General features: G+C 42.7%; 1 protein-coding gene across 1 annotated transcript in view; it reads left to right on the forward strand.

Annotated features, from left to right (window-relative positions):
* TTC7A (tetratricopeptide repeat domain 7A) overlaps window positions 1–21,480 on the forward strand; it is a 276,147-nt gene that overhangs the window by 93,859 nt on the left and 160,808 nt on the right. The window contains exon 11 of the mRNA XM_060247872.1: window positions 10,885–10,989. Coding sequence (XP_060103855.1) covers window positions 10,885–10,989 — 105 coding nt within the window. The remainder of the gene's footprint in view (window positions 1–10,884; window positions 10,990–21,480) is intronic.

The following is a 21,480-nucleotide window of genomic DNA, read 5'->3' on the forward strand; positions in this document are numbered from 1 at the left end:
GCAACAGTCCCCAAACTCTTTTGACCATTCCGAGCTTGACGTGTCTGACTCGGCTGAGCTCCCTGTATGTAATTCCACCTCTCCACACCGGAAGCAATTACTTGAATGGAAATTGTCTAGATGTGGAATTGTACATGTAATCTGATTTTCCCATCCATCTATATAATTGGTGGTCTCCTCTCCAGCCCTTGTGTTAGTTATTTCCCACACCTGAATGTGGTCGTTGCCTATCTGCCTAAGAAAATACCAGTTATTCCACCAGGCCCTCCAGTCCTCATTCCGTGTTTTCCCTTGTTTTTTAATCACCCGAGCTGTTGTATCTTGATCGGTTCCTTTCCAAATTTGAAACCTATATTTAGGACACAAGTCCCCCTCCCAGCAAAGAAATAGCTTTTCTTCTGTTTCTACCCAAGGATGAACTAATGCCTCGAATTTCTCCTTCTATGTCCAAAATCTCCAATCATGTTTACAGATGTCATCCATGAGTCATTCCCAGCCCATCTAAAGACTGACAACTGTTAGACTCGGTTGGATGTCAGCGACTCGCCCAATGGTTTGGGAAAATGGAGGTTAAATGGGAACAAAAGAGATGACCTCCCTTGAGTCATCACCTTCCGGGGTCTCGGGGATTTGAAGAATATGTGACGTCTCTTTCTTCTTCCTTTTACTAGTTCTCCTAATCTTTTCCCGGGGCTACACATAAAGGTCTAAGTGTTACAGAATACTAGAAATTGTTCCGGGAACATAGTGCTATGAATCATTTAGAGGTTGACCTCAAAACACAATTTTCTCCAAGAATTTTCTTTAAATGAGCAATCATTTAGTCCAGTGGAGTCATGATTCCTGACTGACTCCCTCCCATGGTACCAGACAGACAAGATGACTTGAACACAAAGGGTAAAGGGTGGTGGGATACCAGTAAGGGTTCTGGTACCCCGGAACACAAAGAGGGTTCCCTTCTCCAAGTGTTTCCTCCTTTTCCTGACCCAAATGCTGTCTCCCGATTGGGAAATGCAGTACCGAGGAGTTCAGCAATCACTTGGCAGTTTGATTGCCTCTCATTCACACACAAGCCACAAATTCCCAACCCAAACCTTATCACCGATGGTCAAGCAGGATCCCTCTGATCCACTCTAAAGGTCAGGATATTAGGGGGTGATCAAGCCCCTCCTCACTCCAAACGGGAGTGGCCAGAAACCCAGTTACATATACTTGCCTCCAGAGGATTTCCCCAAGGGTTTGGTTCAGCCTCCTGCCAGGGCTGTTGGATGATCGGGGCGGTGGTGTCGAACCATCAGAACTCAGGGAGCCAGACTCAGTCAAAGGACTGTGGCAGCTAGTCAAGGTCTAGGAGTTCCACAGCACAAGGCCGGCGGACCCAAGGGCCAAGGGGGTCTAAAGGACCCACCTGCCTGTGGTGGTTTCCGCCCCCTTTCCTGGTCAATGCACCAGAAAATGTTGCAGGAAATTCACCACAAAGTAGCACTATGCAGATTAGGTGAAGCAAGCAGTTCTTTATTAAAAGCTGAGTCTAGTGACTCAAAAGGAGCTAAGCGACCTTCTAAAAGCTGCTGTGAGGTTAAATACCTTTAGAATGCATGGGTGGCATGATACATATTTTTGTCTCACTCTACAATTTCCAGCAGGGGTGGTTAATACCTTTTGCACCTTACATGTTTGTTGTTATTCTTAACTTCTTGCGGTTTCAGCATATATTTCCTGTTAACATACATTTAATACGTCATGGAGGTTCAGCTGCCCTCTACCCATAACCTGTCTTCCTGCGTGGGTGCAAGTTAGTAACAAAGGACATATTTTCTTTTTCATTTCTGCCTTAGAACTTGTATTGAAATTCTCCCCTGCTATACAGCCACATCACTAATAAGTCTAATTATTACTATCTTGCAGTGAACCTTGCAAACAATGCACTTTCCACCCACAGTGTAACTGAAGAATAGCAACATTTTAATTATCTAATTATTTAGACTCTATACAAACAACTGAATCAGTATTTCTGTAATGATCATTCATTCTCTCTCATGCATGCATATACTGCATAAGACCATACAGAGATCCAGCATATACAGATGAATTCTCTAAGCCTAGGCATGTTCTTACTGCTTCTTCTCCCAATCTAAAAGTCATTAGTATATGTGTAACAGGAACTTTAACATAGAATCATAGAGTTGGAAGGGACCTCTAGGGTCATCTACTCCACCCCCCTGCACAATGCAGGAAACTCACAAACACCTTCCCCTAATTTCACAGGATCTTCACTGCTGTTAGATGGCCATCTAGCCTCTGTTTAAAAACCTCCAAGGAAGGAGAGCCCACCACCTCCCGAGGAAGCCTGTTCCACTGAGGAATCGCTCTAATGGTCAGGAAGTTCTTCCTAATGTTGAGCCGGAAACTCTTTAGATTTAATTTCAACTCATTGGTTCTGGTCCTACCTTCCGGGGCCACAGAAAACAATTCCATACCATCCTCTAAATGACAGCCCTTCAAGTACTTGAAGATGGTGGTCATATCATCTCTCAGCTGCCTCCTCTTCAGGCTAAACATCCCCAGCTCCTTCAACCTTTCTTCATAGGCCTTGATCTCCAGACCCCTCACCATCTTCATCACCCTCCTCTGGACCCATTCCAGCATGTCTATATCCTTCTAAATTGTGGTGCCCAAAACTGAACACAATATTCCAGGTGAGGTCTTACCAGAGCAGAGTAAAACGATACCATCACATCACGTGATCTGGACACTATACTTCTGTTGATATAGCCCAAAATTGCATTTGCCTTTTTAGCCACCGCATCGCAATGTTGACTCATGTTCAGCATACGATCCACTAAGACCCCTAGATCCTTTTCGCACATACTACTGCTAAGACAAGTCTCCCCCATTTTATAACCATGCATTGGATTTTTCCTACTTAAATCCAGAACTTTACATTTATCCCTGTTAAAATTCATTTTATTGGTTTTAGCTTAGTTTTCCAGCCTCTCAAGGTCATCCTTTAACCTGTTTCTGTCTTCTTCTGTGTTTGCAACCCCTCTCAATTTTGTATCATCTGCAAAGTTAATAAGCATTCCCTCTATTCCTTTATCCAAATCATTGATAAAGATGTTGAACAAAACAGGTCCCAGAACAGATCCCTGAGGCACTCCACTTGTCACTCCTCTTCAAGAGGATGAGGAACCATTCACAAGCACTCTTTGGGTGCGATCTGTCAACCAGTTACAGATTCACCTAACGGTAACAGGATCCAAACCACATTTTACCAACTTGACAACAAGGATAAAATGTGGAACCTTATCAAAAGCCTTACTGAAATCAAGATAAATGATGTCTACAGCATTCCCCTGATCCAGCAAGGTAGTCACTTTCTCAAAAGAAGAGATCAGGTTAGTCTGACATGACTTGTTCTTGAGAAAACCATGCTAGCTCTTAGTAATCACATTCATTCTTTCTAAATGTTTCAGGACTGACTGTTTGATTATTTGTTCTAAAACTTTTCCAGGTATAGACGTCAAGCTGACGGGTTGGTAGTTACCCAGATCATCTTTTTTTCCCTTCTTGAAGATGGGGACAACATTTGCCTGCCTCCAATCTTCTGGTACTTCCCCTGTTCTCCAAGAATTCTCAAAAATAATAGCCAGAGGCTCAGAAATTACATCCACAAGCTGTTTTAGAACCCTTGGATGCAATTCATCTGGCTTTGAGGACTTAGTTTCATTTAAAGAAACTAGGTGTTTATGTAGTACCCCTACGCTGATCCTAGGGTGGAACTTCATACCCTTTGGCTACCAAATGAGAAGGGAGAACTCATTGGAGAAGACCCTGATGCTGGGAAAGGCAGAAGGCAAAAGAAGGAGAAGATGGCTGGACAGCGTTACTGATGTAACTAACATGAATTTGAGCAGACTTCGGAAGATGGTGGAACACAGCAGGGCCTGGCGTGACTTGGTCCATGGGGTCGGAAAGAGTTGGACTCGATTGTTTGACTGAACAACAGATGTTAGAGCCTTGCTAACATTAACATTTATAATAATAGATTCATAGAGTTGGAAGGGACCTCCAGGGCCATCTAGTCCAACCCAGTGCACAATGCAAGAAACTCACAAATACTTCCCCTCACCTCCAATGACCCCTGTTCCATGTTCAGAAAATGGCAAAAACTCTCTAGGATCCCTGGACAAGCTGGCCTGGAGAAAAATTGTTGCCTGTCTCCAAAGTGGTGATTTGCATTTCCCTGGGCCACAAGAACCAAGCATTGATGCCCTCCTTCTCATGATCTGCCTAATTGACAGCATCAACATTGCTGTCAGATGGCTATCTAACCTCTGTTTAAAAACCTCCAAAGAAGGAGAGCCTACCACCTCCTGAGGAAGCCTGTTCCACTGAGGAACCACTCTAACTGTCGGGAATTTTAGCTAAAAATTTTGATTTAATTTCAGTTGGTCAAACAATTCTTAACCATCCTTTATATGACAGCCATCCAAGTACATGAAGATGGTTATCATATCACCTCTACATTTTCTCCCCTCCAGGCTAAACATGCCAGCTCCTTCAGCCTTTCCATGTAGGACTTGGTCTCCAGACCCCTCACCATCTTGGTTGCCCTCCTCTAGACATGTAATAGTAATACTTTACTATTAATACATTTGGGAATTTGAATTATGTTTAAAAATTTATACAGCCTCACCTCAAGGACCAACACATGCTTTTGGCTATAGTGATAGTCATCAGCACATTCATTTGTTTCCTCATTTCAGTTCCTGAGGGTTCAACTTACTCTTGTTAAGTGATAAAGCCCACGATGGAGATACACAGATTAAAAGGTGTATAAAACTGGCTTCCTTCCGTTATTCCCATCAAATTTCTTATGTTACATAAATCAGCCCCCATGTAAGGCCTATTGTGTGAAGAGCATTCCTGACATGTGAAAACCTAAAACACGAGTTCTGGGGCAAAAAGGATCTTTTTCATCTCTTGTATTCATGGATTCGACTTTTGTACAATAAATCTTTGATGAGAGATAGATGAAAGGGAGATGAACACTTGTTTATTTATTTATATTTTATCTTACAAAATATTTACCTTACCATTCTGTCCTCATAAAAACCATCAAGGCAGCTAACAAATTAAGTCATATTTTAAAAACCAATAAAACTAACAAAACAATCCTTAAAACAATTAAAACCAGAGCAAACATATACAAAAACAATGAAACAATAATTAAAACATCAGGCAGGAAGGCGAGATTACCAAGGGAGTGGCAAAAGAAACAAAAAATTCTTCATTTGCTGGTGGAAGATGGCAACAGAAGGGGACGGACAAATCTCCCTGGGCAAAGAGTTTCAAAGTTGTGGTGCTGTGACCAAGAAGACCCTCTCCTGTGCTCCAACTCCCCTAATCTTGGAAAGCAATACCACCCAAAGCCAGACCTCCAAAATGACCAGCAAGTTACTTTATTGTTTTATCCAAAATGCAAAACAAAAACTGGGAAAATCAAAATAGAAATACAAGATAGGGAGCAATTGCAACTCATATTTGCACAGTCCTAGTGTCCGGTTGTCGTAAACAGCCATTAGAGGAGTCCTGCTATTGGCCTTCCTGGTGTAAAACTAGTATCTATGGTGGCATTGAACTAAAGCTTTGGAATTTGGCTGCCAATTGGTGGCCTTCTGACGGTGTTCTTATTGGTGTAGCCTCAGGTTGTGAGTCTCCATTGGTGTGGAACTGGGATTCAGGCTATGGTAGGATAGTTCAGACCTCAGACCTCCTATTATAGAATGGAACACCTGAAGGTATACAGAAAATGTGCTGAGAGGGCACCTATGGTGGTTCTAATTGTAGGAGATTGAATTAGAAGGTGTGGCAATCTTGACTCAGATTTGCTGATAATTCCCAGGAGATGGTCTGATGGCCCTTTATGGGTTTATGATTGAATTGTCCAGTAGCTGCATTGTGAATGAGATTTTGAGAGTTTTGATTATTGTCCTGCAAATCTGAGTCATTGTTTAAGGTGAAAGGTGTGAGGAGCTCTGAATGGCAAAGTTCAAGTAACTAGTGGTTCCTTTGGTTTCCCCCCCCACACACACACACACTTGTCCTCCCTCAGATTCAGCAAATGTTGAAATCTGTCCCCTGGTATTTTAATCCCTTTCTTCGTTTGCTTATAAGGTTGCTAATTTTATGGATCTAAATGGGGCTCCTGTAGCAGCCCTATTTTCCCAGACCAGCCTAATCTCAACAGAGTTTGGCCACTGTGTGACACAGAGTGTTGGACTGGATGGGCCATTGGCCTGATCCAACATGGCTTCTCTTATGTTCTTATGCTCAATAGCAGTGATGGAGGCCAAAACAGGTTTTCACTAGTTCCCTGAGTCAGCTGTGGGATCTAAGACACTCACTGGTTTCAGTCATAGTTGCATAAAGTGGTATTGTTTTCTGCTTTTGTAAGTCTATTTTTGCACTGTTTATGATATATCGTCTGATTTTTTTTTGCATTGTTCTTAGGTTTTTGATCCAAATCCCTAATGCAGTGTTTGTTGGATTATTTCATTGCATGGTCTTTATTGTGTAATCTGTCTCGAGTCTCAGAAAAAAAGGCAGACTCAATAAATAGTTACCTAATTGTTTTTATTTCAGAGGCTCACAGTAGTTCACAGAAGTGTATGAATATAGCTTCTGGTATTGATGTTGAGACTGTCAGAAAGCCATATAGACAAGGTGACTAGGTAAACAATGTATACTTGAATTTTCTGGAGGGATTTGGCAAGGTGTTGCATCAAAGGCTTGAGATTAAATTTAATGGTCATGGCATAGGACAATGTATCCTTTGATGGATTGGTGTCCTTTCATGGATCCTTCCTTCCTTCCTTCCTTCCTTCCTTCCTTCCTTCCTTCCTTCCTTCCTTCCTTCCTTCCTTCCTTCCTTCCTTCCTTCCTTCCTTCCTTCCTTCCTTCCTTCCTTCCTTCCTTCCTTCCTTCCTTCCTTCCTTTCATGATTCTTAAGTCACTGGCTTAAGGCATTTGGATATATGTTGCCAACATGTTAGGGGGCTGAGCTCCTGTATTTTAACTATGTGTAACTTTATTAATCTGACAGCAGTGTTGATTCTATAAACTTAGATCATGAGAAGTCAGGCAGGAAGGGTTGCATCAGTGTTTAGTTCTCATGATCCTTTCTTACACACCCAGGGAAATCCTGATCACCACTTTGAGGTCAGGCAGCAGTTTTTCTCCAGGACAGTTTGTCCAGGGATCCTGGAAGGTTCCCCCCTCCATCTTCTGGGTATGGAGTAGTTATCAATGGGGTGTGTGTGGGGAGAGGTATTTGTGAATTTCCTGCATTGTGCAGGGGGTTGGACTAGATGACCCTGGAGGTCCCTTCCAACTCTATAATTCTAATCACATAGGACAGGGGTGGCCAATGGTAGCTCTCCAGATGTTTTTTGCCTACAACTCCCATCAGCCCCAGCCAGCATGGCCAATGGATAATGACCAACAATATTGTAAATAATTTTGTTTTAAAAATTACTAATAATTAACAATCAAGGGAACAGCTTTCCTCAGGCCCTCTTTCAACTGACCGTTCTTTTTCATCCTCCGACTTCCATCCCCTCAGCATTCTGACCTCTCAGTTCCTTCCTATCGGGAGTTTCCTGAGCATGCTTGCAGTGCCTTACACGTATGACATGGAAAAATCCAGCTGATGATGCTTTTCATTTTGCTGCGCCAGAAAACGTACCTGCTGGAGTTCTGGATATTATTTTTTTATTAATTTAGTTTATTAGAAGCAATAGGATAGCCAAATTTACCATGTGCATGGGTGCATGTGTTTTCAGGGAAGTTAAGGTTTAGCTCACCTGTTTCCTCCCACTCTTTCCAGGCAGCTCAGGACATCATTTGAGCTGGAGACCGAGGCCCAGAATGCATTGAAATAGCTATAAAGTGAGCAGGCTTTTTATATGTTTGATTGCTTCCTAATGGTTTGTTAGGTTCAGCTGATATTTCCTTAATCAACGCTAATGGCAGGAAGCTGCTTCTTCAGCATCTCATGAAGGGTGATGGCTGATACCATCCAGGATGTACCTCTCAGAGAGAGCAGGACAGAAGGAAAAAATGCTGTTCTTCAATAAGTGCACCAGGGAGAGAAACCCGTTAGCAGAGCAACCACAAAGAGGCACCCAAGTCTGAATGTTAGCAGTGGCTGGAAGGAGTCTGAGTGACAGATACTGTTGGGGGGGGGGGCAGAGAACTGATACCATTGTACAGATTAGGAAACTCAATACATTTCCACAAAGTCCCGGATAATCTCACCTGTAGTGGCGCGGCCATAGCTCTGACCTGCTGTTGCGCATTCCTCACAACAGCTCTGGGTCGTTTCCCGGCAGCTGAGCATCTCCTTCCTCCTCCTTGGAGATTGCCTCATGGAACTGCAGCACTGCTGACATGGCCTTGGCTGTTGGGGCTCCAGCACCGCCGGTTTTCTTCTTAGCCTCCGGCTTCAGAGGTGTGGAGGTCCGCGGCTCCTACGGCTTGCTGGGGCATTCGCTGGTGATGTGATTTCCCACCCCCACCCCCCGCACTTGAAGCACAACTTCGTTTTGGCTCTCCGGTCATGCTCCTCACGCAAAAGCTGTTCAGGGGCGCACTTGGGTAGATTGGGTTGAGGTGTCTTCTCCCGAGCTTCTTTTGGGGGGCCTCCTTGTTGTTTCTTATGGAGGGCAATCATCTTGTTGCAATCCTCTATTTTGCAAGCTAGTTGGGTCCACCCAACCAGATCTCGTGGCTCCCGCAGTTTCAGGGCCTCTCCATATATGTGAGAGTTGAGACCCCTTTTGAATTGCTTGATCCCGGCCCCGTCATCCCATTGCTGAACTTTGGAATTCAGCACCCTGAACTCTCTGAGGTACTGTCGGACCGACCCAGTGCCCTGCTTCAGGTCTTGTAGGGCTGCTATCACGTTAGTCTCCTGTAGAGGGTCTTCAAAGTGGCGTCGTAGAGCTCTCAGGAGATTGTGGATGAGTTCAGCGCAGGGGATCACCTCTCAAATAGGATGACATACCACTGGGGCGCTGGGCCCTAGAGGCAGCTGCCAATGTGCATTACTCACAACTGTTCTGTTGGGAAATTACGGGCCCAGACGCTGAGGTAGGCTAGTTCCGGTGGGTCCCTATCAAATTTCGCTTCGCTTACTTGGAGGCCCCCAGGCACCACCACCAGCTCCTCCAGCTCAGGTTGAGGTTGTGGCACCCGGTCGCCACCCATGGGTTGTTCGCCTCCAGCAGGGGCTCCCCCCCAGTGAAAATCGGTGGTCTTTCCCCCCCCTCGGGGGCTGGTTGCAGGGGGTGTGCAGCTGCAATCCGCTCCCCCATCGCTCGCACTTGCCGGGCAAGGTCCTGCATCTCTTGGATCATGACGGCATGCATGGTTTGCATTTCCTCCCAGAGTTGGGTACTTTGAGTGGCTAAAGCTTCTTGCATCCACTCCGTGGTTGCATCCCCCGGCTCGCCAGTCTGGGGGTCCTCCCCTTGACTTTCATTGCCCTGGAACCCCCACGGGTGGTAGGAGTGTTGCAGTCCCAAAAGTCGGTGGTGCTGCTGGGGGACCTCTCTCAGATCTCCGATAATACTCTTCTGAAATCCATGGAGCCCCAGTTTTTCCTCCGCACCATCATGGTGACTGGGGTGACCCGCAGCCCTTCAGGCTTGGGCTCTTCCTCACTGTCCATTTTAGTAATCCCTGTAGCCTGGTCCTGTTCACCAGCCATTATGAGTCTGGGGTTAGGCTAGGCCAGGATGAGTTCTGACAAAATGTCAGACCCAGAGTCAAGGAAAAGACAATTGAAGTTCAAGAACTTTATTCCAGCTTCATGGGCATACACACGCGTTGTCAGAACTGACCTCTCTGTCAGTTCCCCCAATTTATAAACCCTTGCCTTGACCGTTATAATTCAAGCCAAAGTGCGCCAAGCAAAAGTGGGGGTTTTGCGCGGGGTTTTTGCTAAGCTCTCATCACCACAGGTGCCCACTATCAGTTCATGGTTCTCATCTCCTCCAGCTCTTTGACCTTGGTTACCTAGCAATTAGCCAATTCCCAGACATGCCATCCTCCCTCCAGATAAGCAACAAGTTACAGTTATATCAAAGGCATAGCAAGTGCAGCGTAGCATTGAAGCACAGCATAGAATTGTACAACTGAATACACATGACAAGAGGAACAAGATGGAGTGACTCTTGACACTACCCACATGAAGCCAGGTGGGTGACCTTGGGCCAGTCACAGTTCTCTCAGAACTCTTTCAGCCCCACCCATCTCACAGAGTGTCTGTTGTGGAGAGAGGGAGAGAAGACAATTGCAAACCACTCTGAGACTCCTTCAGGTAATGAAGAGTGAGGTCTAAAAACCAGCACTTCTTTTTCTCTTCTTCACAGCTCTGAAGGCATGGGGAGTGGGTAACAATATATAATTTGTTAAAGTGGCTCTGAGGAGGTGGAGAATTCCATTCTGGGACACATGGGACTGGGAGCGGGAAAGAATTAAGCTTCCAAGAGGTGTGGGATGCAGGGTTCCCCCATACAATTTGATCCTCACAACAACTCTGTGAGACAGATGAGGCTGAGAGATAAAGACTGACCCAAAAGTACCAAGAACGTTTATGGCTCAGCAGGAATTTGAACCTGGCATTTCAGGAAGTACACCACACTGTCTCTCTGTGTCTAATGAGTGTGCTTTCAGAAAATGCTGCACCTGTACAATCTAGTTTTTTGTGAGGCACTATGGAGTACTGGAGAGATGAAATGTTAAATAAACAGCCTGTGCTTTATAAACACCTTGTCTTAACTACTTCTCTTTTCTTTCCCGCTTTCCTTTGACCAGTCCGCGCATGCTGTCTCAGTGCTCAGAGAATGTGCAAAGCTACGGCCGGAGGATCCTACAGTCCCTCTCCTGGCTGCCAAGGTCTGCATTGGGCCTCTGCACTGGGTAAGCAAGCTGCTGCAGTGCTTCTTACATAATGCATTAGGTACCGCATTGACAGCCTTTGAGTGTAGTTAAAAGAGAGGAGGAATGGGAGGCATTGGAGGAAGGGAAGAACAGGGAACAGCTGCAAAATTATAGATCTCCACTGAAATGTTGCCACTGGGGGGGCACTGAAAATGCTGTTCTCTGATGGTTCAGAGCAAAGGAGGAAAAGAGGAAACCCCACTGCAGCCTAGTTATAAATTGCCAACAAGGAGCTGTTTTTTTGAAGTGATTTCTCCAAATGCAATTTGAACAACTAGTGTTTGTCCCCTAATGACTGTGATTGCTGTCCAGTCCTTTGCAAATATATTCAGAAGCAAGCTTTGTAGGTTACTGTGTGCACAGGATTGCAGCTCAAATGAATTTAGCAGCTGATTCTACTGCTGAAAAAGCTTGCTTTGCTCCAACCAGCAGCTGGCTCTTTTTAATTTTATTCTACATGTCACAATGGCTGAAGGGTCCCCCCCGCCCGCCCCATTCCAGTCTTGTTAAAATGTACCCTCCAGTCAAAGTGACAGGGGTGGGTGGAAGAAAAACCATGCCTCACAAAATGCTGATTATCTTCAAGCGCAGAAGCATCTGCTGGGCTTTAACTGTTTGCTTTTAGTATATTCTCCAAGTGAGGGCTGGCTGTTTCCATCAATGTATTCTCCACCAGGTGGCCCTGCAGTCAGCAGCAAATTACTGTTGAGAATATTTTGTAAAATCAGAAGAGACAGACTGCAGAGAGAAGAAAATATACGGTTGCAAAGTGCTTGTGGTTGATTAATTGTGTTGCTTTTAATTGATCTGACTGAATAATGAAAGGGTTGAAATAAATATCACAGTATCATAATACAAGTGATAAAATCCTGAGGATACTCAATGGACTCATATTCTTTCACCTAACAGACAAATTATTAATTCATAGAAGAATCATTTTTCATTGTTAATATTAAACATTTTATAGTGCTGGATACTTATTTGACATGCACTGGCAACTGAATACTTTTTAAAAAAAATTGAACTATGGGAATGCATTGTGGGGAACAGGGGCATGGATCACTGCATGAATCACATGCAGAAGATCCAGATTCAATCCCTGTCAGTCTCCAGTGAAAAGGATCTCAAGTAGCAGGTGCTGGGAAAAACTTTTCTCTGAGATCCAGCAGAACCTCTGAGGAGACAGTTCTGAGATAGAGGGGCCAATGATCTGATTGCAGCCCAGTGATTGCAGCTGATTCTTGTTGCTTGGCGGGGGAGGCACAATGGCAGGGCTTGTAGTGTTCTGGCCCTACTGATGGACCTTCTGATGGTGCCTGGGTATTTTTGGTCACTGTGTGACACAGAGTGTTAGACTGGATGGGCCATTGGCCTAATCCAACATGACTTCTCTTATGTTCTTATGGTTTAAGGCAGTCTCATAGGTTCACCAATTGACTTATTATTTTGCTTGAGATACACCTAGAGATCCGGTTTTTCACCAGGAAGTGATCACACTTACTTTGACATCTTCTGTCTGCAGTATGGTGCTGTCTCACTCCCCTGCCCAAAGTTAGAGATCTAGCACGTTCTATTGTAAGGAACCTGGAATCCACTAGGTATATAGGAATCCACTAGGTATATATGAAATGTGGACATATTGTGTGGCGCTAACATTCATATTCAAATATAGCCAGCTCCATCTCTATTTAATGCTATACATTAATTTTTGTGGTTAATTAATTATTCACTTGACTAATGAATGTAAGTGTAATTAAAGTACCCTTTGCACAATAAGCAAATTGGTCATATAAAATTTTCAATAATTAAATGTGTCAAATCCTGGAAAAGTCTGCCCATTAGAGCAATAGGTTATAATCCGCAGGATCTCATGCCATTTAACCAATTTTGTGTGTATTTCTTCCTGTTTCTCTACCATATCCATCTTGCAAGGGCCCTTGGCCTATTTTCCCCAGAGTTTTTTTGTTAAATGTTTGTTAAAACATGCCCCTGGATATGTTTTAAATACAGGAGAATTACTATGGGAGCAGATTGTAAGAGGAACATAATCAAACAAGTATGTGTATATGCTGATGGTGAATATGTGTCTCTCCCACCCATCACAGCTTTGATGCCAACTATAGTTTTACTTTTTCTCATTATGAATAAATGGCAACCATTCATTAATATGGAAGAAAGTAAGGGGTTGTAGTAGGAAGCCCCTTTGGGTTTTGAGCAAAACCAATATCAGAAAGAGAGTAAGGGTTTTGTTTACTCAGCAGCTGTGATTCAGATTACAGCCCATTGGTTTTATACCATAGAACTGAATGAATATATTGCTGTGCTCTGTATGTGATGCACTGGGACCCATAAATTTATGCAGCTTGGTCATGCTAGAGTCTGAAGGAATCTAGGGAGATAGTTTTTGATTCTGATTAAAGTACACAGAGTCTTATACTCTCACCAGTAATCCAGAAAAGAATATGGCAAAAATTAATCATGTCACTCTAAACTTCCACTATAGTTTTAAAAAGTAAATTTGACGTGGTCTTTATTCATTTGTTGGTAGCTCTACATTGTTCAGCACCAATGCACACTACTTCAGCCCTGGAACAGCTTCTTTCCTAAATACTGTAATTAAGTTTATTGTGTGCTTTCTCATTGCACAATAATAAAATTAGAATGAGATTCTTGTCAATGGAAGTTGAATGACCTACATATAAATGAAACAACTCCAGCTATGTGTTCTCTCCCTCTCTAATGTGAGTTCTTAGTATGATGTTAGATCCTGGTTAGTTTACCATATTGAAGCCATACTTAAATCTTAACTGCCTAATCTTTTTAATAGCTTTGACTACTCATAATTTTAATATTTGCAGTGATAGGAAGTCTCTCTTCCGAATCAAGCTACCATTTAGTTTACTTCCCTGCCTTTGTGCACAGAATTTTACTGTTCTTTGGACACAGAAAAGAACATTAAGTCATAAGCCAGGGATATATTTGAAAAATAAACTCTCAGTTTATTTGATAAAATAAACTGCCAGCTATGGGTAGGGAAGCTTCTATAGGTGTGGGGGTGGAGCCTGGGGGAGGTCAGAGTTTGGAAAGGGGAGGGATGCAGTGCCCTAAAATACATCCACCAGGCTCCAGGAGAACTAACATCTGTAGTCTGGAGAGCAATCATAATCCAGGAGAACTCCAGGCTCCACCTGGAGGTTGGCAGCCTTATCTGTTGCAAATAGGATACCAATTTCAAGTTGGCAACTTCTTGTAGATTTGGGGGGGGGAGCTTGAGGGGGGGAGGGACTTCAATAGAGTATAATGCCATAGAGTCTGCCTCCCAAAACACTCACTGGGGGCTTACTGAGATTTGTATTGGGGTGGAAAAGCTATTGGGAGACTTGTTTGGATGGAAAGGTGGCATAGTGGTTATGATAGTGGTTAGTATTGCTGTAGTGGTTAAGAGTGGTGAACTCTAAATCTTTCAGCCCCACCTATCTCACAGGTTGCCTGTTGTGGGGAGGGAAAGGAAGGTGATTGTAAGCACTTTGAAACTCCTTAGGGAAGAAAAAAGCAAGGTATAAAAACCAACTCTTCTTCTAAATACATAAATAATTACATTTTCTCCAGGGGAACTGTACTTTGCTTGAAAATCTGCTCTTCAATCCTCAAATGTACTTAACTATTGCATTACCTTATGCTGTTCTTTGCTCTTCTAGGGATATAGAGATTAACAATTTTTCCTCTTCATAAACAGAAATTGCTCTCAATCTACAGGTGGCTTCAGGAATTTCATCAGGCACATGTTTTGAACCTTTTCATGAAAATCCTCCAGGGCAAGAGAGAATCACTTGCTTTAAAAGTTATAATGAAGCAACATTTCCAAAGATTTTTAGCAGCTATTTGGAATACCCATTGCCCTTAGAAATGCATTAATTGCCTAGTTAGATTGGACTGTAGCCCATCAGTATGTTTTTCTCCCTGCAGTAGGTAGCCAGGCAGATCTAAGTCCAGTGGTGGAGTCAACACTTTGCATGTTAATTGTTCTTGGTTCAGTTTTTGGCTGGTTTTGATCATAAATAATCTTATTTAGCCTCCACTTGAGACACTGGAGAGACCAACTGCTAGTCAAGGCCGATTCATTAGAGAGGTGCATAGGCTAATTCAACGTAAATCAGCTTTTTATTTTGTACCAGCAGGGCATGATGGAGTCATGCCCTGCTGTTTGCTCAATAATTAGAAGGGGTTTTAGAGATTAGCTAGTCCAACTGTTGCTCAGTGTAGCTAATCTATAGCATGCTCAACAGCTAATCTATAGCATGCTCAGCATTTAGCCTCTGCTAAAAGACATCCAGTGAGGGAACATACAGCACCTTCTAAAGTGTCCTGCTGAACAGCTCTTACTGTTAGGAAAGTTTCTCCTAATGTTTAGCTGAAATCTAGTTCCTTGTAATTTCCACACATCATGTCTAGTTCTGTTCTCTGGAACTTGAGGATAAATCCATCCTCATGTTCCATCTATTAAGTGACAGGCCTTCAGATAATGTCACTCCTTAGTCTTCTCATTCCAAACATAAGCATGCTCAGCTCTTCAATCTTCCCACGTAAGGCTTGGTTTTCAGACTTCTTCCTATCCTGGTTACCCTTGTCTGGACATTTCATATTGAATAAATAAATCAAATCAAATCAAGCTGTTACTGAACTGGACTCCAGTTGATGCCTGACCAGTGCAGAATAAAGTGAATTGTTGCATCCTGTGATCTGGACACTATGATTCAGTTGATGTAGTCCAGGATTGCAATAGCTTCTTTAGCAGTTGGCTCATGTTCAGTTTGTAATTGAGTAAGATGCCTAAATCCTTTTCATTTGAACTGCTGCACAACCATGTCTCTCCTCTGCTATACTTGTGCCTTTGATTTTTTTTTTGTTCCTCAATTTAAGACTTTACATTTATACCTGTTGATATTAATTCTTTGGTTTTCCTTAATCAAGTCCACTATAGCAAATCTGCTTGTCCCCAACATCTGATAATCAGGGATACACATTTTAAAAAAAAATTACAGTCCCAGTTTTAGCAACTGTTACTGAAGGTTATTGAGAAGACCTACCCTTCATGAGTTTGGAACCAATCTTTCTCTCTTTTTCTGGTCCAATACACTGTTAGTAATACAGCTTGATCCATAAAAGATGTGGGTTTAGAGGCACAAAGGGCATATCTGCGATATATGTTTAATTATCATAGCATCCTCCAAATAATTCTAAGGATTTTATTTTGATGAGGATGCTGGAAATTTTCTGTTGAAGATCACTTGCTCTCCTCCCAAACTCTAGTTCTCAAGATTCCCTGGGGAGGGAAGATGACTGTTAAGCCAGTTTTTGTCCCTGGTTTGGAAAGGCTTTAGGTCAGGGGTGTTGAACACATTTGTTATAAGGGCCAGGTCTGACATTAATGAGATTTTGTCGGGCCAGGCCATGTGTGTACCTATTTAAGATTATGTAGCAGAGATGTAATGTAATGTAAAATTTTATTTATATCCCGCCCTCCCCCGCCGGAGCAGGGGAAGATATAAACTTTATAAAGGACACTGACAAATACAAAGATTTTTTTTAAAGAAAAACTTAAAACATTAGCACTCAGTCTTAAAGGTACTTTCTTTGTATTTCTCCCATGGAATTCAGGGAACTAGGCAAAGGAAGCTCTGGCTCTTTCTTTCCTTCCCCATGGGACAAGGAGGGGCAGGAGCCTCAGCCAGAAGAAGGAGGAGAGGCTTGGCTCAGTAGCTTTACTGTGAAATTGAGAGAGTCTGGCAAAGCAAGCTCTGCATCAACCCCCCTTCCTCTCCAAGAGAGGAGCCTCAGTCAATGGAGAAAATAGAGGTTTTGCTCTGTAGCTCCTGTGCGATTGAGCAAGCCTTGCAAAGCAAGCTGTGATGCAGAAGGAAGGAAGAGAGAGGGAGAAGGAAGCAGATGACAGCCAGTTGCTTGGGGACCTGATAGGAGCCCTCTGTGCCTAAGATCCAATAGAAGACATTTTTGCAGCTCATTAATTCATAGTGTTGCCATAAGTCAGAAGCAAAGTGGCAAAATTCAGCAAGATCGTAAGAAAGACTTGGGGAAAAGCAAGTCTGTGAAAAGCAATTATAAATAGAGAAATAGTTATCATGATTATTTTTCTTTTGGTTTTGATGCCTCACAATGACTTTTCAGTAGCCCTTAGCTACAAGGGCTTTATTATTAATAGAAGTCAATTAGACCCACTTATTTTTGAAGCAATGGTGTTTTTGTTTTTAGCATGCATGCTTAGCACATTGAATTGTTGCACATGACAAGAATCAGAGTGATCTAACCTTATGAGATATAAATTGTATATGCTTTAAAATGGTGTCTTGCAGGAAAAAAGTCAGAAAAAAGCATGGGCAACTAGAAGGATACACTCTGATGCCATATTATGCTTTTTTAAAAAGGACTTATGCATGGGTTGTTGTTTTGGAACAAGGGATGGGCATTTGAATGTGCATCCAGATAAAAACAGTGCTGTGCACAGAGAGGGCTTTGCTTACACATTCCAACACATATTTTAAATATGCCTCTGGATGGTGCCTGCGGTGCAACAAATAATAGGCACACAAAAGCTGCCTTCTGCATACAGATCTCATTAGCTGAACTGTGGCCAGAGAGACTAATTTGTGAAAGCACGGAAATTGTTATGGAATTGCCAATGGGATGCTTCAGTAGTAAGAACCTCACTGTAATCCCAAGCAAACCCCACATAAAGGCAATTGCAAAATGCAGAGCTGTATTTCAACACGTATTCACAGTAGTTTGTCTTCATTTGAGTTAAGGAACTATTTTTTTTTTCAAATCTAATTTTTGAGAATATCGTAACAAAGCAAATAAGCTTCAAGGTTATTTTATATTTGTTGTGTTTAAGAAGGACTGAGTACTTGTTTTTTCTGATGAGAAGCCTTAACAGACATTAAATACTTCTGGCTTAGGCCCTCTTCATGCTTATTGTTGCTTAGACATACACCCAAGATGTTTATAGTGTATGTCTACAAATACAGTGTGAACATACAAGCATGCTGGTGCTTGACATTTTCTTATGGGTTTGGGGTAGAACTGGGACTGATTGCAGCTCATTATTGCATGCATATTTGGTGGCAAACCTGGATTTGCTGCTGTATGGTGTGTGAAACTGTCCTAATAGGATCTTGCTGCAGTCTGGGAAGTAGGGACAGGCTAGGAGGCCTTCCAGTCTTTTCTAGTTTTATATCCTTATGAATCTGCAAGCACAAGCCATGGTGCTAGAGTTTAATCTTGCTAATCCTTTTCTCTTGCTCTCTGTGGCATTTCCCTGTTTTTTTGTTAAAAACAAACAAACAAAAAACCCTAGACATTTCCCCTCTGCTCCATTTACTCATTACTAACTATATGCTAAATTGCTGTTGACGATAGCAGGGGCTCTTGTTTCTAACTTTATAGGGTAGTGATTTAATGTGCATGGCTTTGGTCTCCCGAAAAACAAAACAGAAAAACGCACCAAGAGGTTCCAGATGAATACCAGTTGGGTGGCAGTATGCCAGGGGATAGCACCTGCTGTTCCCTGCTCCCTTGTCAGTGTGCCCATGGGCTTGGCTCAGACATGCATTCCAAAACCCACAGTAAAATAACAGGGTTAGTTAGAAACAGCATCCCTCTGTTTCAATGGAAACAGCCCTCAAGAGTTAGGCTGCTAGCAAAATACATAGTTTTCACTAATCATGATAGCAGTGGAGGGGCAAGAAGGGGGAGAGAGGTTATTGTATTTTTCAGTGACTGAACACAGTTTGTTGGCGTATCTTGCTGAGTGTTATTAGTGCAAACATCTTTCACTCAGGAGAAGTTTGACAACTTGCCCTTGCTTTCTATGACAGCCAAGAAAGCCTCGGATTTAGCATATGTCTTAAACCAGTCTTTCGTTTGCTTGTCATCCCAGCATGGCCTAAAACAGGGAAATCATCCCTTCTGTCAGTCATCCTGTTCTGTTAATATCACCATCTACAGTTATGAGAGCAGAAACAAAGACCCGAAAACCATGTAGAGCATAAGCAATCAATTACATTTTTATCATGTCTCCAAGGAATTCTTTGTGGTGTACATGGTTTTCCTCTTCCCTGTTTTAACTTTACAACAGCCCTGTGAGGTAGATTAACCTGTGTGAGAGAGAAAGAGAGGGCGTGACTGGACTAAGGTCATCTTGTGACTTTTATGGCTGAAGGGGGATTTTAACCTGAATCTTCCCTATCCTTGCCCAACACTCTAATGCCTGTAGCACACTAGTTTGCAGGAGCCTGTTCCCTGCCAGCATTTCATCTTAACAGCTATAGAAGGGCTGCTCAAGAATGCTTTGTGTACCGAAAGCCCCTGATTCAGGCCCTGGTAAGTCTGGTTAAAGAGTCAAAAGGGGAAGGTGTTGATAGAGATCTTTATCTGCCTGAGATCCTAGAGAGAAACTGTCAGTCAGAACAGAGCTAGAAGGACATATAACTTAGCTTCTCATTTCCCCTCACATTGGTTTCACTTGTTCCTTCTCAGTCTTTGGATGGCATGTCAAGGAGATTGCTTGGCTAGAGCCTTTTCCCTTGGCCTTTTCAATCCATAGCAATGTTTTATGTGGGATATTTACATATGTAACCCCTCTATCTAGGGTTGCCAATCCCCAGGTGGGGGCAGGGGTTCCCCCGGTTTGGAGTCCCTCCCCCCACTTCAGGGTCATCAGAAAGCGGGGGGAGGGGAGGGAAATGTCTGCTGGGAACTCTGTTATTCCCTATGGAGATTTATTCCCATAGAAAATCATGGAGAATTGATCCGCTGGTATCTGGGGGGCTGTTTTTTGGGGGTAGAGGCACCAAATTTTCAGTATAGCATCTAGTGCCTCTCCCCAAAATACCCCCAAGTTTCAAAAAGATTGGACCTGGGGGTCCAATTCTATGAGCCCCAAAAGAAGGTGCCCCTATCCTTCATTATTTCCTATGGAAGGAAGGAATTGAAAACGTGTGCCGACCCTTTAAATGTGATGGCCAGAACTCCCTTTGGAGTTCAATTATGCTTGTCACAGCCTTGATCTTGGCTCCACCCCTAATGTCTCCTGGCTCCACCCCCATAGTCCCCAGATATTTCTTGAATTGGACTTGGCAACCCTACCTCTATTCCCCCCACCTGCAGAGTTTTACCTCTTGATTGTGCTGATTGTAGAAAAAGCCCCCCAGCAACTTCTTCAACAACTCTGAAAGCTAAGCACCTATTATCCTCCACACCAGTCTTTTCAAATGTAACTCATTAAATGCTTATTATTAAATCGTAGTGAAATATAGTCATATATGTCCTAAAGTTGAGAAAGCTGCTGTGGAAGTTTCGTTTTGCCTTTTGATTGCGTTGTAATGTTAATAGCTAGGAAGGGGTTATGTGTGTGTTAAGTGCTGTCAAGTCACTTCTGACTTTCAGCAACCCTATGAATTAATAGCCTCCAAAACATCCTATTGTTTACTGTCTTGCTCCGGTCATGCAAACTGAAGACCTTAGCTTCACTTATTGAGTCCATCCACCTCATGTTTTCTTTCTTTCTTTCTTTCTTTCTTTCTTTCTTTCTTTCTTTCTTTCTTTCTTTCTTTCTTTCTTTCTTTCTTTCTTTCTTTCTTTCTTTCTTTCTTTCTTTCTTTCTTTCTTTCTTTCTTTCTTTCTTTCTTTCTTTCTTTCTTTCTTTCTTTCTTTCTTTCTTTCTTTCTTTTGCCTGATATTGCAACAGCTAATTGAGAAGTACTCTGGTAAAGGTGCAACCACTCTATATGCGGCTTTTATTGATTTAAAGGCAGCATTTGATTCCATCTCAAGGCAACGATTGTGGCAAAAACTAGCAGCTTCCAATATTGATAAAAGGCTCTTATTTCTTATTCATGGCCTCCATGAAGAATCATTTCTTAGAGTGAGATGCAATACTCAGGGATTACTCACAGAACCAATAAAAACCAAGAAGGGTGTAAGCAGGGTTGTCTTTTGGTCCCATCTTCTTTAATTATTACATCAGTGATATGGTGGAACATATGACTGATATTAAATTACACCCCCCCAAAGCTGGCTCTTTGCCACCTTTCAGTACTGCTATATGCAGACGACGTGGTACTGTTATCTAGAACACCTATTGGGATGCGGAGGGCATTAGACAGCTTTGTTAAGTATTGTGAAAATGAACGTTTGGTAATAAATTTTGAAAAAACAAAAGTGATGGCATTTGGTAAAAAATTCAAGAAGAGGTACTGGACTATGAAAGGGGAGAAAATAGAACAAGTAACAATGGTAATTTGGGAATGGTAATTCAGGATACAGGCACTTATATTGAACATTGTAATATGAGGGTGGAGAAAGCTGAGAAAACAATGTATGGTATCCTGAGATTTTTTCGTTCTAAGGGGGGCTTTTATGTTCCGGCAGCACTGAAACTGTTCCAATATAAAG

Source organism: Heteronotia binoei, chromosome 1 (assembly GCF_032191835.1).
Source record: "Heteronotia binoei isolate CCM8104 ecotype False Entrance Well chromosome 1, APGP_CSIRO_Hbin_v1, whole genome shotgun sequence".
Lineage (NCBI taxonomy): Eukaryota > Metazoa > Chordata > Lepidosauria > Squamata > Gekkonidae > Heteronotia > Heteronotia binoei.